Source organism: Notamacropus eugenii, chromosome 4, assembly GCF_028372415.1.
Source record: "Notamacropus eugenii isolate mMacEug1 chromosome 4, mMacEug1.pri_v2, whole genome shotgun sequence".
In the NCBI taxonomy this organism is placed as follows: domain Eukaryota; kingdom Metazoa; phylum Chordata; class Mammalia; order Diprotodontia; family Macropodidae; genus Notamacropus; species Notamacropus eugenii.
Window position 1 is genome coordinate 87,540,699 of NC_092875.1, and position 15,492 is coordinate 87,556,190.

The 15,492-nt window shown below is 48.2% G+C and overlaps 2 protein-coding genes and 1 long non-coding RNA gene across 8 annotated transcripts in view; 1 reads left to right on the forward strand and 2 right to left on the reverse strand.

Annotated features, from left to right (window-relative positions):
- Positions 1 to 1,129: 1,129 nt before the first annotated feature.
- C4H8orf82 (chromosome 4 C8orf82 homolog) lies at positions 1,130 to 4,982 on the reverse strand. The gene is made up of 3 exons (XM_072602775.1): positions 4,732 to 4,982; positions 3,435 to 3,483; positions 1,130 to 2,644 (listed from the first exon to the last, which is right to left on the reverse strand). Exons 1-3 carry the CDS (start codon positions 4,912 to 4,914, stop codon positions 2,193 to 2,195), a joined length of 684 nt encoding a protein of 227 aa, XP_072458876.1. The 5' UTR covers positions 4,915 to 4,982; the 3' UTR covers positions 1,130 to 2,192.
- On the forward strand, positions 4,930 to 6,383 carry LOC140500313 (uncharacterized). Its single transcript, XR_011965692.1, has 2 exons — positions 4,930 to 5,488; positions 6,025 to 6,383. It is a non-coding gene; the product is annotated as an uncharacterized lncRNA (long non-coding RNA).
- Positions 6,384 to 14,175: 7,792 nt separating this feature from the next.
- Positions 14,176 to 15,492, reverse strand: part of ARHGAP39 (Rho GTPase activating protein 39) — a 444,016-nt gene continuing 442,699 nt past the window's right edge. For all 6 annotated transcript variants that reach the window (XM_072602781.1, XM_072602780.1, XM_072602779.1 and 3 more), the window contains one exon: positions 14,176 to 14,876. In XM_072602781.1, coding sequence (XP_072458882.1) covers positions 14,682 to 14,876 — 195 coding nt within the window. In that variant the 3' untranslated portion in view covers positions 14,176 to 14,681. The remainder of the gene's footprint in view (positions 14,877 to 15,492) is intronic.

The following is a 15,492-nucleotide window of genomic DNA, read 5'->3' on the forward strand; positions in this document are numbered from 1 at the left end:
CTGTATGCATGTGTATATTCTGATAGAACTCATAGCCCTGAAATGTGCTTAGGAAATCATGTTGGTATGCATATGGGTGAATGAGGTTCTGCTAGATTAGCTCTGGGCTTAGGTATACTCATGCAATCTATACAATCAACTCACTTCTACAGTGTCTTCCACTCTCATATCGTGTCTCCCTTGGCTTTCTCACACCATGATAAACCCCCAACTGTGGATTACTTCCATCACAGACAACTTTGTTATTTAACCTCAGCTGAGCTCATATTATAAGAAGGCAAACATATCACTCCTCTTCAATTTGCTATACCACTGTCCATAACAATTGTTCTAAACCTCTTCTCTATTTCCCTCTCATTTCCCACACTATATCATTTCTCCACCCTCTCAGCTGAAGTCCTCACCTTATAATTTACACTCCTACCCCACCCCCCAAGAAACAGCTGTTTGTCTCAAGCACCCTCTTCTCACAAGCACCTGGCATCACCTTCCAGTATTTCTTGCTTTACTTCAGTTTCTGATGAGAGGTGGTACTTTTTCATACTAAGACCAACACTTCCACAGGCACCATTGATACTATTCCTTCCTGTTTCCTTCAGAAAATTGTTCCCCACTATCATTCTCCTCCCCCATCTTCAATCACTCCCTATTTTCAACCCCCCCCCCCTTGTCCCAGATCCTACCATCCCTGATGCTTTTCTCTCCTTTTTTCAACCAGTCTTTGAAAAACCATCATTTGGTTTCTCAGTTTCCTCTCCTGTCTCTTCTAAACCCTCTGTAATATGGCCTCTTGACTCTATCACACAATTGAAATCACTTTCTCCAAAGTTACCAATATTTTCTTAAACCTAAGAGCCTCCTCTCAATCCTCATCTTTCTTGGCCTATTGCATTTGACAGTTACTACCATCTCTTCTTAACGGACACTCTCTTTTCTCTGGGTTTTTGAGACACTGCCCTCTCCTGGGTCTCCTACATGCCTAACAACTCTCTCAGTCTCTTGCTGGACGATTATTATTTATGTCAAAGACACTGTGGGTGTACCATACAACTGTTCTAGGTCTTCTCTTTTCTCTCTAGACTTTCACTTGGTGACCTCTTCAGATTAAATGAGATAACACATACAAAACTTTCAAGTACTGCATAGATGCTATTAGATCCATGGGTTCAAGTATCATCTCTACAAACATATTAGTCTCTCCACTCCCCTTCCTCATTCCTGACTTTCCTCAGTGGCGCCCACCACCCTTCCAGTTACTGAGGCATGCAGCCTCAGTCTGTGTCCTCATTGGCTGCTAAATCTTGTTCTTTTGGGTAGTGTCCTCCTTCTACTCACACAACCATTCCTCCAAAAACTGCTTTGTATTTATTTTGTACATATCTTGAATATGCTCCTGCGTGTATATACATGTCTTTTCCACTGCTCCTTGAGGGCAGGGACTTTCAGTACTGTCTTTGTATCCCTAGCACCTGGCAAAATGCCTGGCACAGGAATCGGTGCTTTGGGGAAGGAGGGAGGGCAGGAGCGATTGGGGCAGTCAGAGGAGACTTAATGTTGATGCTAAGCTCCATGAGAGCAAAGCTGTCATTCTTTTTAAAGTTTATAACTTTAGTGCTCAGAACAGGACCTAGCATGTAGCAGTCATGTGTCTTGATTAAACTGAATTCAGGTGTCCAAAATGTTTAGCTTGAGCTACCACTGCCTCCACCCTCAGGAAGCTGTGAGTGAGGCCTAAGTTGATTACAGGAGGACAGGTGCAGAAGAAGGCACTTTCCTTTTAAGGCCTTGCCACTGAATCCTTCTCTTGGCTCCATGGCATAGTGCAGGAGCAGGACTCTTCATCCTTATATCCCACAACTCCCCAATGCTGGGATGGTTCCCTGCCCTGCCCCTTTTCCCTTGTTTATTAGTGAACTTCCCCAGCCTCAGTTACAAAAAGGCAACGAGCACTTCACAGGAAGGACTCTCTCTCTTAATCCTTGGTAAGGAACCTTTAGCTCCAGAGCCCATCTTTGCTAATAAGGTTCTCCTCTCAATGCCCTTCCCAGAACCAGCAACCTCCAGGCCTTTGGCAGGTCATATCCTCCAGGGTTACTATCTGCTCCAATTTAGATCTACATCTTCATGAGGTCCACATCCCTGAGGCAGAGGAAGCAAAGGTAGACAACAAGTGAAGACGGGCGTATAATGTTTCAAGGTTCACAGGATTCAGGAAATAAGGATGCAAGGTCCATGGTTAGAGGGTATTTCTGGCCTTGCCACATGATATGGGTGGGCTGTGTGGTCCCGGTGCCTCCTGGTGGATACTGGAAGCAGCTGCTGAGCTCAAAGGCCAGGGAAGATCGGACCAGACCCACACCACCAGCCACTTTAGGTGCTGGGTGATAGAGCCGTCCATTGGCAGGGAGGGGCAGCAGTCGATCAGGTTCAAAGGGTACAGTCAGGGCCTCACCCCCTCCACCATAGGAGAGGCGAGCAGGCCCTGAGCCATCTGCCAGCAGGTGTGTGAAGACCACAGGCAGGTCTTCACAGCGCACAAAGTTGCGTTCACGGCCACAAAGGGAGACAAAGGGAAAGGCATCTTCATAGCGACCACTTTGATTCTTCCTCAGGCGGGAGAAGAAGAAGACCAGGAACTGCCGGTCTGCAGGGTAGAGGATGTAGGGGTTAGCAAGCCCCTAAATGGAAGAGGAAGGATCACAAAATCAAAGGTTACTGCAGTTTGAAGACGATATAGTGCAAAGTCCTTATCTTATGTTTGTTGAAGCTAAAGTCCAGGGTGGGGAAGAGACTCATTTGAGACCACATGGCTGAGTCTTGGTGGTGGAGGGAAGGGAGAGACGAGGGGTCTGGGGAAAAAGTCAGACAGGCTGGGCATTGGGAGAAGTTACTGTTATTGTGGAAACCTGTGCTGCCCAAAAGAGAGCTGTGGAGGATATATAGATGTTAGAGGACCTGCCTCTTGTATAATGTGAGTAACTTTGGGCAAGTCACCTAACTTGTCGAGGTCTCAGTTTTCTCCTCTGTAAAATGAGGTGCTTGGATTACATGAGCCAAGGTTCCTTAAAGCTCTAAAACTTTTCATGGTCAGTCTTGCACGGTCCTTTCCCTGTACAATTCCTCCTCAGGCACAGGATACTCTCAGGTAGCCAATGCAATTATTTCTCCCATTTCAGGCAGACACAACAGTAGGGAGAATGAGGGAGGCAAATTTCCTGAGGTTCATCTCCCTTGGAAGAGACCCTGAGAAGACCAGACCCAGTACTCAGTAATGCTGATTGCTGGGGAGCTCACTACTCATCAGGAGAAGAGAAAGGGAGTAGGGGAGAAGCAGGAGTCCTGGGAAGGGAGCTGGGCTCGCTAATGGGCTCACTGGGTCTCAATGCCCTGGATAGGCTTGGGTTCAGGAAGAGCTGGGAGCAGGTGGGTGGTACCTTTGAAGCAGGTGATGAAATTCTTCACTTTGGCATCATCCAGGAAAAGCTGCAGGATGTGGGCAGGGGAGAGAGAGACAAAGAGAGGGATAAAAGGTGGATTCCCCCATATTAGGGAGACAGGGTAGTGGTGATCCAGGAAGGCATGCACTGTGTATGCATAAGCTGAAGTTAGCCAAGCACACATGCATGTCCTAGTATTTGTAAATGTGCCTATATCCCCTTGGCTTTTGCCATACTATTTTATTGCCTTTTCAGGCCTTATTGTTCGTTCCCTATGGGGGCAGGATAGCATTTTTATCTTTGCATCTCCAGTGCCTGCAGCATAGCACTTGAAAATCTCAAGGAGATTCACGATCATGTAGATGTTGCATTCTTTTCCCTGGTGCAGATTACAATATATTTGTACGTTTTCATCCAGGCATTGCATGTGTGTGTGTTCTGAGAGATTCTCCATAGGAGAGCCATCCTAGGTAGTGAACACTGTCCTCCAGATCTTTTATGGGTACTGTTATCTCTCATTATTGCAACATGATTAACCTGCCTTCTTTTGCTCATTACACATTTTCCTTTTCTTGGGTGTCATCCCTTTATACCATTTCCTAACAGAGATCCTGTTGGGAAAATTCTGAAACCTACGTAGACGCATCATGTGCCACTCTATGTCAATTAATCTCCTTGTTTTTTGATTCTTCGGAAAGTGTGATGTTCTAAGATTCTCAATCGTACAGCCTTATTAGGAGAACTCTTGTGCTAAAAAGATGGTTTTATGTGTGGAAGGAAGCAACTTGAAACCATTTCCGCATGCAGCTTCCCAAATGCATTCAATTCATTCTCATGCTATCATATAATTCTGGATCTAGCTCTATAGCACCTGTCCAAGACATGTGGAATGACGCCACATTCTGAACAGCAGGCATTGTGTTACCATTTGGGGATTCTAGGATAGGTTCTTACTAAGGGCTGATCTTTTTCAGGGGATGTCATTCATCCCCTGATGGGGCCGTGTCATATTCTGGAGGACTGTGAGCGACGACCGTCCAGACTAAACTGGGTTAAACTGAACGTGACCCATGGAAGTATCACAGACACGGCGCTTCGGCCAGGCCCCCCCCCCCCCCAGCCCCTCCCCTCCCGTAGCCCCTCCCCTCCAGTGGCCCGCCCCTCACGCGGCCCCTCCCCACCAGTAGCCCGCCCCTCACGCGGCCCCTCCCCACCAGTGGCCCGCCCCTCACGCGGCCCCTCCCCTCCAGTGGCCCGCCCCTCACGCGGCCCCTCCCCCGTCCTCCCCTCTCACCTGGCCTTGGTGGTCGATGTAGTAGAAATACTCGCGGGTCTTCGGCTCGGGGCTCTGGCCCTGGGTGTAGGAGGAGCCCTCGCTGCTGGCCGCCCGAGCCCCGACCCGGCGAGAAAGGGCCGAGGGCAAGGCCAAGGGCAGGGCCCCGGCTCGGAGCCTGAGGCGGCCGCTCAACGCCCACATCCTCCCTGCGCCTGTCCCGAGTGCGCCCCGGCTCCTCCCGAGCCGGAAGTCGCCGGCCTGTCACGGATGGGTGGGCGGGGGCCGGTGCTACGGGGACACTGGTCTCCCGGCCGCTGACACCCGCTAGCCTGGAGTTCCGGGGAGAAGGGACGTGGTGTCCGGTGCAGCGGACGTAACTCACGGACCTTAGTCTGCCCCGTGACTGGGAACATGCCGAGGCCCGTTTACCCCTGTCACGTGCCACCTAATTAACCTCCTTGCTCTTTGACTAGGCTCTTTAGAAATTAAGGGTGTTTACGAATGAATTCCCTCCTTTGTAAAACGGAGGTGGGGGCAGCACCACTGGGCACTGACGAAGCGTGGCCGGCAGAGCGGCGGACCTCGGAGCTTCCCCTGGCTGCGAAGCCAGGATCCTTCCCCGGGGAAGTGGTGATTCCTGGGTCCTGCGGCCCCACACTCCGGAGACGTCCCTCCCTGGCGCCACGGGCCCCTGTGCCCTTCCTCCCTTTGGTCTCAGTTTCCCTCGCTGGGGGCCTGCTCCTCCCCCTCCCAGCCCCCTCCCCACACTTCCCAGGTAACTGAGAACGTCTTCCCCAGCAGGGACGATGGTTTGGTTCGTCAACCTCCCGGAGGTGTCTGAACCGGAGCTCCTCCAAGTCTGCGATCATGCGGTCTTTTACAGATGAAACTGACACGGGGGGGGGGGGGGGGGGAGGGGCAGAAGGTTTGCGCATGGTTATGGAGCTAGAGGCAGAGCTGGGACTCGAGATACGTATAGTCTCTTTTATTCTCAAAAAAGCCTAAAAATGTCATATAGAAGGCAGCTAGATGGCTCAATGGATGGAGCGCTATGCCTGGGTTCAGGAAGGTTTAAGTTCAAATCTGGCTGTGTGACCTTGGGCAAGTCATTTAACTTCTGTTTGCTTTAATCCCCTGGAGAAGGAAAGGGCAAACCATTCCACTAACTTTGCCAAAAAACAAACCAAAAAAACTCATTAACAATACGGTCCACAGAGTCACAAGGAGTTGGACATGACTGACTCAACTGAACAACAAAGATTATATCATCTTATCATATCCCACTATCACCTTATATCTTTTTTTTTTCAGCCAAAGTCCTTGCAAAAGCTGCCTGTGTTTGGTGCCTCCACTTCCTTCAACTTCTCTTCTCCACCCCTGTGTCATCTGGCTTCCAACCTCCCCACTCAACCGAAATTGTTCTCTTCAAAGTTAACAATGACGGATCTCAGTCTTCATCCTGCTTGACCTCTCAGCTGTATTCGACACTTCTTACTGCCTTCTCCTCATGGATACTCTCTCCTCTATGGCTTTTTTTTGATACTCTTCACTCCCGGTTCTTCTCTTACCTGTCTGATTCTTCCTCCTCATCTTCCTGTCTCCCGTGCTGAAATATACTCCCTCCTCACTTTTGTTTCTTGGAAATAAACTGTGATTTCTTTCATGGTTCAGTTCAAGTGCCACCTCCTTCATCAAGTCTTTCCTGTCTATTTTTGTATCCCCAGTACTGAGCACAGTGAGCACTCAATAAATGCTTATTGATTGACTGATATCCTACACCTTTCCCTCCTCCCCCTTTATCCTGTCTCCTTTCCTCCACAACCTTCTTTCTGAGCCCAACCTCCCTTCTACAGTCGCTGCCCTTGGCTAAGGCCTTTGCCGGCTGCCTAGAAGGGGACCTAAGGCATTAACAATTCTGGTAGTTGGTATTTTTTCCCAGCTTGGGAAGAGAGGAAGCTAATGGGAGAACAATTGGAGTGTGGGTTTTTTCCATTCTTACAGGGGGAATTTTTCAAGTTTTCCAGAGAGGAGGGGTGAAGTCTTCTCTTGGGACATGAAACTTAGGTACAAACATGTCAGCCTTTGTTCCTGACATTTGTAGTTACCCTCTTTAAACTCAAGACTCTAAGACACAGGTGAACTTTATAGGGCCAAGAGGAGAGTTTTGACTATGTATTTTTTAACCGGGGTTCTCATTTTGGTTGACACAAGGTTGAGGAAAAAGAGGAACTGGTGGTTTTATCCCTCTTCCCTTGCCTTTCTTCAGCTGCGTGAGACCGGACTGTTTAAATCGTGTCCTTTTATTCTGTTAAAGATGGAATTTGATGGAAATAATACTCTTCTGTCTCATTAACACCTATGATTGACCCTGCCTTTATACTTCCTGGTGTCCCCTTTATTTGAGGCATGAGAGAACAGGATAGCTCTGGAAGCTATAGAGACCTTTACAAATTCAGGGCTTTTTTTTTTGTGTGTGTGTAACTGGTGGCATAATCATAAACTATTTCATAAATACCCTTCCAAGGACAGAATTAACATAACCTGGAGCCTTCTGAAAATCTCTCATCAGACATAACCCAATCCATTTCCTAAGGCCTTTAATTTTTTGTATCGATGCGCCACAGTCTACTAGTAGAAAGAGTATTTGACTGAAGGTCAGAAAATCTGAGTGAATCATTATTTTTTGTTACTAGCTCTGTGATCTTGGACCTCAATTTACTCATTTGTAAAAAGCAGGCTAGATTTAATCTTCAAAATTACTTCAATCTTTAAGATTACTTACACCTTAAACATACTATGAACCTTTGACTTGTGTGTAGGACATTTCTGGCACCCTAGAATTTCCCTGACTTTGCCTCTAATGTTGACTCTTAGGGGTTTTCTGTCTTTGTTATGACTGAGGGGAGCATTTTCCAATTGGAAATCCCATAGGAGTCCCACTCTAAAAGTCACTTTTTCCTCAACACTCCTCTTTCTGATGCTGTGACTCTTGTAATGCTGCCTTTAAAGGGTGTCCACCCTCTATTGTCCATCAGCTCCCAAAGGCTTAAATGTCTCTATGCAGATGTCACACATCCATACATCCAGTCCCAGACTCTCTTGAGCTTTGGTCCTGCATCACCAATTAGCTATTAGCCATTTCAAAATGATGCCTGAGATATCTCAAACTCAACCTGTCCAGACCTGAACTCATTACCTTTCCCTGCAAATTTTCCTCTTCCAAACTTTCCAATTTCTGTCCAAGGTATCACTATCCTTCTAGTCTTCCAGGTTCACCACCTAAGCATTTTCTAGGACTCTACTTTTTCCCTCATCTCTCATATTCAATTAGTTGAAAATCTTGCTGTTGCTACCTTTGCAACATCATTCCTATCCGACTCCAATCAGTTACCATTTAAGTTCAGACTCTCATCAACTCTTGCACAAAGGTCCACAATAACTTCCTAATTGTTCCCCTTCAGGTCTCTTGACTTGATGTGCTCCTATTCATCCTACACATGGCAGCCAAAATAATTTATATTAAGCTCAGATCTGACTGTGTGATCCCCCTAATCAATAAACTCTAGAAGATTCCTATTGCCTTTAGCAAAACATACACATTCTTGTTTAGTTTTTAAAGCCCTAGACAGTGTGGGCCCAATCCATCTTTCTAGTTTCATTAGATATGACTTGTTTGCACACTCTTGATTCACCCAAACTGGCCAAGAATATTCCACCTCCTTGTTCAATGCCTTCTTACTGGCAATCCCCCATGACTGGAATGTATGCTTTCTTTCCCCTGCCTGATAGAATGGATCTTTTTTAAAGATGGAGGTCAAGGATCTTCTTCTGCATGAAGACTTTCCTGATTCCCCAAATGCTAGTACCCTCCCCACCAACCAATAGTATGTTACATTTCTCACCCTGGACCATACACCTCTTCCATGTCAGTCCTCTTTTCCCACTGGTGAATTGCTCCCTGTGCTTCTGTTTCAAGTAGGAACCCAGACTCTCTGACCTCTATTCCCTTCCCAGATGGAGGTGTAGGGAAGGTGAGGAGTCAACTATCTAGAGACTCTGAGTTCTTTTACTTATGGGAGGGGCCCCCAACCCTAGGGTATTGCTACAGATCTGGAACAAAGAGGTCTCCAAGCTAAGTAGGGAGCCATCACAGGGGAGTGATGCTTGACTCTTGACAACTATGAATACTGTTTCCTTGAGGGAAGGTAGGGAGAAAGGCCCCTTCTAGCAACCATAAGTTTTTCCTCTCTGTGACTGTCATCTCTGGTACTAGTACCCTAAGTTGGAAGACTATACAGTTCCTCTAGAAGGGCAGAGGCCCACAGGAAAAGAAGTAGCTGTCTTGACTCTATGGGATTTGATACAAATCCAAATTTTGTTTTACTTTTGTTGGATTAAACTAGATCTGTGTGCCTTTATGATGTATTGCTAGCCTGAGGGCTCACTTGAGGGTCATAGAGGCCTTTTTATTTTCTTTTCTGTGGAGACCTTGACAAGAGCCAAATTCTGGGTGGGTACAAAGCTCTAAGATGCATTATTGATAAGTCTCCAAGAATGAATCTGGTTCATCTCTTGTCAACACAAGGCTTACAATAATAAACCATATTTATATCGCTTATGAAGATTTACAACGCAAGCACTGTGTTCAAATTCTGGCTTCAACACTTGGTAGTTACATGACCTGGAGCAAATGCCTTGCTTATTTGAGCCTCAGTTTCTAAAAATGGAGTAATAAAAAAAATAAAAATGATATAATAAGGGAAAAATGGAACGGGACAAATCATCTCTCATAAAAGAAGCAAGAAAAAGCTTTTTCAGTGGAGGGGAAAAGGGGGGAGGTGAGAGGGAAAAAGTGAAACTTACTCTCATCACATTTGGCTTAAGGAGGGAATAACATGCACACTCAATTTGGTATGAAAATCTATCTTACACTACAGGAAAGTAGGGGAGAAGGGGACAAGTGGGGTGAGAGATGATAGAAGGGAGGGCAAATGGGAGAAGGGAGTAATTAGAAGTAAACACTTTTAGGGAGAGATGAGGTCAAAAGAGAAAAGAATAAATGGGGGACAGGATAGGATGGAGGGACATATAGTTAGTCTTTCACAACATGATTATTATGGTAGTCTTTTTGCATAACTATACATGTACAGCCTATATTGACTTGCTTGGCTTCTCAGTGGGGATGGGTGGGGAAGGAGGGGGAGAAGTTGGAACTCAAAAGTCTTAGGAATGAATCTTGAGAACTGTTTTTGCATACAACTGGGAAATAAGAAATACAGGTAATGCGGCATAGAAATCTATCTTGCCCTACAAGAGAGAAGATGGGGATAAGAGAAAGGAGGGGTATGATAGAAGGGAGGGCAGATTGGGGGAAAGGGTAATCAGAATGCATGGTGTCTTGGGGTGGGGGGAGGGGAGAGATGGGGAGAAAATTTGGAACTCAAAATCTTGTGGAAATGAATGTTGAAAACTAAACTAAAAGTAAATTCATTTAAAAATAAAAAATAATAAAATTAAAATATTTAAAAAATGATACAACACCAGTATTCACCTAGCTCACAGAGTTATGGGTTGTCACTGTAGAAGTGATGAATTTGTAATTAAAGGGCCTCTGTCAGAAGCTTGGCTTCACCTACTACCTGTGTGTGACCTACGGCAAGATCCTTCTTCTGCATCTTGGTTTCTTTATTTGCAGAATGATGGCTAGGACTAGATGACCATTAAGTTTCCATCTAGCCCTAACTTCCACGATCCTTTGTAATCTCAGAGGGCTCCAGAAAAGAGTGATTATTTTCTCACTCTGGTCATCATAGTGGCAGTGAGGGTGACAAGACCTTAGGGACTCCTTGGATGTGCTATAGCCCAGTTTAGCTGCTTCCAGGTAAGTACTACGGGAGATCTTTCAGGGAAGGAGAAAAAGGTGGAAAAGAAGAGTGGATATAGAGAGTGAGAACAACAATGGAGAGTGTCCATATGTATTTTATTCACACGACATGGAGCCGCCTCTACATGTCCATGCGTCATAATTACAGAGTTAGTCAGACAATGGGGCTGTGGCCCTGCCCCCTCCCCCCTCCCAGTAAGTACCCTACCTCCCACCCACCTCATTGGAAGGTTGCATTCCTCCCCTTCCCCAGCATGGCTGGCCCAGTTCCTGAGATGGCTATCTGAGGAGGAATTTGGGAGGCTGAGGAAGGATGTTACCTATGCCAACCCCACCAACCCAGAGACCTGCCTAGAACAGCCTCCAGTCCTTGGTGAGGAGAGATTGGTGCTAGAGGACAAGGAAGGGATGGGGATCCTGCTGGGCTTGGCTGGCAGTTCAGGGACTTTGGCTCGAGTCCCACAGGGGCTTGAGGCCAGAACCAGTGCGGCCCTTCTCTCTCCATCCTCCCTCCACCCCAATCCCAGGGCTGAGGCAGGAGGGGGAGAGGGGATATTTTTTGTTTTGTTTTTTTTTGTTTGTTTTTTTAATAATAAATAAAAACAATTCTAAAAAAAATAGATATATAAAAACAGGAAAACAAATGAAGTTTTACAACAACCAGAACAACCAAAAAACTCCAACATGGAAAATGTACAAACTGGGAGGGGGCCCCACAATGTTGGACAGAGCAGGCCCTGCTTGTTCCCCTCACCACCCAGGCCCCTCACCCCAAGCAGGCTATACAGAAATGGTACACTGGTGGGTCTTTTCCACATGGACTGGAAGATGGGTTTAACCCGGCACAGGGATCCAGAGCTCTCTTCAAGGCTCTCTTTCCCATAGCTTCGTTCCTAGGGCCTTGCCTTTGCACAGGCAACACACCCTCATCACATTCCATGAGTGTGCAGGCCTGGCTGAGATGGATATGAAATGGGGATGCCTGGATTTTCTGGCGCAAAGGTCAAAGGACCATCTTGGGCCTCCAAAAGGTATCAATCAGGGTGGGCTTGCTCTCTCCCTCCTTCCTTGGGTCTCAACTGTGGAGGGCAGATGACCAGTCTTACCAGGAAGCTGCCTTCTCCATAGTTTATCTCCTTTGGTGTAGGGCTGAGAGGGAGCCCCCGTTGGACTTCCCTCCCTTCCATATTCCTTCAAACTTGCTCTGGGGCCACCTCTAGGGCAGGGAGTTAGGGATGGGGTTGGGTTGCTTTTTGGTCACAAGCCAAGAAAAGAAGCAGAAGAAAACTATGGTACCAACTTGCTCTGGGCTGAGGCTGGGTGATGACTGGGGAGATAAATAGCATTTGGATTAAAATGATTTCATTAGCAAATTTAGTTCTTATATCTCTCACTGTGTCTCTATTTATATCTCTATACAAAGGCTCCGCTGCCGCAATGAGGATGCGGGATAAATTCTGAATTTATAGTTACACTAAGAAAAAATACTCTTGCCCCACCCTCCCTCCCTACCCCCTTGGCTCCCAGGCTACCCTGTGCCCTGCCTGCCCTGCCATGGCCCCTTCTGCCCCTGTTCTGCCCCCCAACACCAACTTGAGTCTGGGGAGATGGGGATACCTTGCTGAGCCAGTCCTTAGGCAGCTTTTGAGGAAGGTCCAGGGAAACCTCTACTCCACCGGGCTTTCTTACAGTCAGTGCTGACCCAAAGGAGCCCTGAAGCCCTCCAGCTCAGTGGGTAGAGGATTGTTCTGGGAGAGGCCCCCAGAGGAGGGGGGAAGGGCACTTGAGGCAGAAAGTGGGGGCCAGGTCTAGTGATGGGGACATGGCAGCTGGTGGCATCTAAGGCTTGGGTTCAAAGGGTCTGAAGCCTCAGGAACTTCCCCCTCTCCTTTATTCTAGGGGTCTGCTTTGAACACAAGGGGAAACCACTTGTCTGTCTCACTGCTGTCTGGAGTCAGAGTTGGGACCAGCATCAGGCAGCAAGGGTAGTCTGGGTGGAATAAAGAAGACCTAGGCCCTAGGTCTGGAAACTCCCAGGGAAGATCTCCCAGAGCGAGAGCTGCCCTGTTGGCCATGGAGGACAGTGAGGACTGGGTCTGCCTAAGAGGTGGGAATTATGTTCCCCATCTGCCTAGAGAAAAGGGAGCAGGGACTTGGGGAGAGAGCAAAGTTGGAAATGCCCTGAGGGCAGGGCAGAATGGAAGTAGGGAGGGAGAGGCTGGAGGAAGGCCCCAGAGTTGTGGCCCCTGGTCCCTCAAATCAATCCCCTCCCTAGTCTTCAGGGGCCAGCCCTGAACAGCAGAGGAAGAGGAGGACTGGCTGGGGTAGTGGTGGTAATTCTCTATCCTCACATGGTGGGAGAGCGTCAGGACGGGAAGGGGCAGTGTCAGCTTGGCTCTGGGGAGCAGAAGGCACTTTCTTGGGGCACCCTGCTGGGAATGGAGGAGGGGGATTCTGCCTGTCCTGCCCCTTGTTGTGCCCAAGGTTCCCTGGGTGGGATGTGACTGATTGGACCCAGTGGATCCCTGTTCTTGACCATGGTGGACCCTGGGTACCTGACAGTGAGTCTGAGGGAATGGGCTAGTTTGGGGCAACTATGGTTAGTGGAAGGAGCCCTGGACTTGGACTAAGAACTGGACTCAAATCACAGCTCTTCTTATTACCAGATGACTTTGGGCAAATCTCTTCTCTTTGGGCCTTAGTTTCCTCATCTGTAAAATAAGGGGTGGGACAGACTAGATAATAGCTAAGATTCTTTCAGCCCTGATATTCTGCAGTTCTAGGAGGCCACAAAAGGGGGGAACCCAGCAGTAACTACAGCTGCTGGTTCTTCGTAGTCCCTAAAGTCACATCTGGTCCCTTAGCTCCTTCAGGGTATTTTGGGAGAGGTGTCAGGCTCTTCCATTGTGCCAGGTCCTATGATAGGGAAGGCGATGGGGAGTCATAGGGACAAAGAGGGTAGGGGGAGTCAGTGGGAAGCAGGAGCTAGAATAAGACAGAAATCACAGGGACTCAAGCCCCAGCCTGAAGCTGGGACAGGGGCAGGAGAATGGGACAAGAGAAGCAAGGTGAGAAGAAAAGTGAGAGGCAGGCATAGTGGATGGTAAAGGTGTGGGCCTGGGCCTGATTCTGGAGCCAGGTATGGATAGAGGAAGGTCAGATAACAAAGTGCTTTTAACAATGCTCTCCCAAGGAAATTTCTAACTTCTAAGGGCTCAGGGGCTGAGGTATGGGAATGGGAATAGGTCAGGACACACATGGAACCCTTCCTGCCAAGGGGACCCTTAGCAGCCAGTCCCCCATGACCTGGCCAGAGGGGACATGGGGGTGGGTGGTAACCAGCTGTGTAAATGCAACATGGACAAACGCAAAACCAAACCCCAGGGCTGGTGAGCTGTGCTCAAGTCCAGCCCTGCTCTGTGCAGCCCAGCCTGGCCCTGGTCTGGGCATTAGCTAGGACCATTGAGGGCTAATAACCAGTCATGCTTATTTCAGGGGCCGATACATTCCCTCCCCTCCCTTTCCCTTCCCTCCCTTTCCCTTTCCCTCCCTCCCCCCTCCCACCTCCCAGGCTGCAGATAGGCAGCCAGGCTGGGCCCCCCACCCCACTGTTTTCTCCACACACCCAACTTGTCTCCCCACCCTGTGCTGTGTCCTCCCCACAGGGTGCCTGTCTGCCTGTTCCACTGCTGGTGGGCTCTGTGCCCACTGGTGCCTCACTCCTCTTCCCATGCTAACAGGAACAGCCAAGTGGCCTACAGTCCATCTGGGATGGGCCGCAGAATTGGATCAGCTTGGCTTGGCTCAGCTCAGCTCCCCATCCCCCTCAGGTTCCCCTCTACCTTCAGTATTATTTCTTTAGTTAGCAGAGGGCCTGATCTACCATGCCCAGAAGAAAGAGTGTAGGAGGGGGCAGGGGCTGGGCATCATTTGGCCCCAACTGAATTCCTGGAGAAATCTCCCTTGCCTATGCAGATGGACTGCTGTGGGGCAGGAGGGAGCCCTGGCCAGCAGGCAGTCCCCATATGTATCTTGTGTCTCTGTGCAGGTGGGTGGGCAGGCATGTGGGCCAACCCTCAGGGTGCTAGAGTACTCCCTCCATGAAGCTGGTATCCAGGTGCTGGATGAGGACACGGAGGAAGGACATTTCCTTACGCGTGTTTTCAAAGATGATACGTGGGTCATCTGACTGGCAGCGCAGGCAGTTGGGTGCCATCACCATGGCAAGATTGCTGACGTCCATCTTGGTGACAGCCACGTTGGCAGGCTGCACAAACACCTGTGTAGGCCAGTAGGATTGTTAATTGTTAGGAAAATTGCAAAAAAAGTCCTGGATGTGGATTGTGAATAGGGCTACAAATGCGTGTAAGGGGGATAGTCAATGAGTTTTCCTGACTTTAAGTCATGTCTCTCCTCCATTCTAGGGTCAGGCCTTTCTGTCCCAGTCCATTGCCTTGGGAAGGTGGAGGTCACAGCATCTGCTAACAGGATTAGAGGAGGGAAAGAACTCTAATCTATCAAGAAAGAACTCCCTCCTGGTGGGTCCTGTGTGCATCTCTGTTCTTGGAATCTCACTAGGAATGCTGACCCTTACTTCCCAGAATTTCCTCTGCATTTTCTTTTCTTCTCTATCACTCCTGCTATCTCCTAAGATTCAGGCCTACATAAGGAAAAGTGTTCAAGACTGAGATCCAGTTAGCAAGTAACATGATGTAGTAGAAAAAGCACTTGGTTTAGAAGAAGAGGACCCTAGTTCCAATTCTGGTTGTGCTTCTGACTGGTTGTATGACTGTAAAAAGTCATTAGATCTATCCAGTCATGAGTTACTTCTTCTCTAAAATGAGGGGATTGGACTAGGCAATTTCTAAGGCCCTTCTACCTCTACACTGTGTGAA